This window comes from Plasmodium vivax, genomic scaffold (assembly GCF_000002415.2).
Source record: "Plasmodium vivax scf_7210 genomic scaffold, whole genome shotgun sequence".
Lineage (NCBI taxonomy): Eukaryota > Apicomplexa > Aconoidasida > Haemosporida > Plasmodiidae > Plasmodium > Plasmodium vivax.
This window is the reverse complement of record NW_001849916.1, coordinates 1-797: the sequence shown is the minus strand read 5'-3', so window position 1 is coordinate 797 and position 797 is coordinate 1. Positions and strand designations below refer to the sequence as shown.

At 42.0% G+C, this 797-nt stretch overlaps 1 protein-coding gene across 1 annotated transcript; it reads right to left on the bottom strand.

The window, feature by feature from the left end:
- Positions 1-702, bottom strand: PVX_251300 (hypothetical protein; the record flags this gene model as incomplete). Its single annotated transcript, XM_001612273.1, has 1 exon — positions 1-702. One exon carries the CDS (start codon positions 700-702, stop codon positions 46-48), a length of 657 nt encoding a protein of 218 aa, XP_001612323.1. The 3' UTR covers positions 1-45.
- Between the last annotated feature and the right edge of the window lie 95 nt (positions 703-797).

The following is a 797-nucleotide window of genomic DNA, read 5'->3' as shown; positions in this document are numbered from 1 at the left end:
AATTAATTGGGGAAAAATCTTCGCTCCTGATATGCTTCTGATTATTTAGGCTGGAAGATGCTTGTTCATAAAATCTAGACTTCTGCTGTAGGCATTTTGCGAGTACGCCTTCTCATTATAGTCATTGTAGGAGCTCATCTTCTGCTGATAGGCGTTGTTATCCAAGCTGTATCTCTCTTGTCCCTTTCGTTGCGTGTACTTCTGGTACTCCTCTTCCCAGTTAATATTTTTTGAGTTTCTTGGAATGTATTTTATAACTTCCTCAGCATCTTCAATTTCTTTAAATCTGACGACTTCCTTAATTTGAGGTACTTCCACAATTTTGTCATGCCATTTTTCGATAATTTTCTGTCTCTCCACAACCTTCTCTACAACTTCAATTTTGGGCACGTACTTATTCTTGTAGTGAATGTGTGGCACTTCAACAATTTTTTCTATATACTTAACTTCTGGTACCTCTACGATTTTTTCTACAATGTGGGTGACATTCTTAGGCACGTGGATGATTTTCTCTTGAATGATTGTTTTTGGGACAAATTTTTCTACCGTTTTGATAACGGGAACTTCAACCGTTTTGGTGACGACGTCCACGGGTTGGTACGCCGTTAGGGCAACCCACTTTCGGTCGACTGTGGAAGTTTCCTTGGCATCCATGCTATCTGCTTTTTGGAAGCTGTTGGATCTGTTGACTGAGCCTGACATGGTGAAGGGTCAAGACAATTCTGCAGATATCCAGCACAGTGGCGGCCGCTCGAGTCTAGAGGGCCCGCGGTTCGAAGGTAAGCCTATCCCTAACC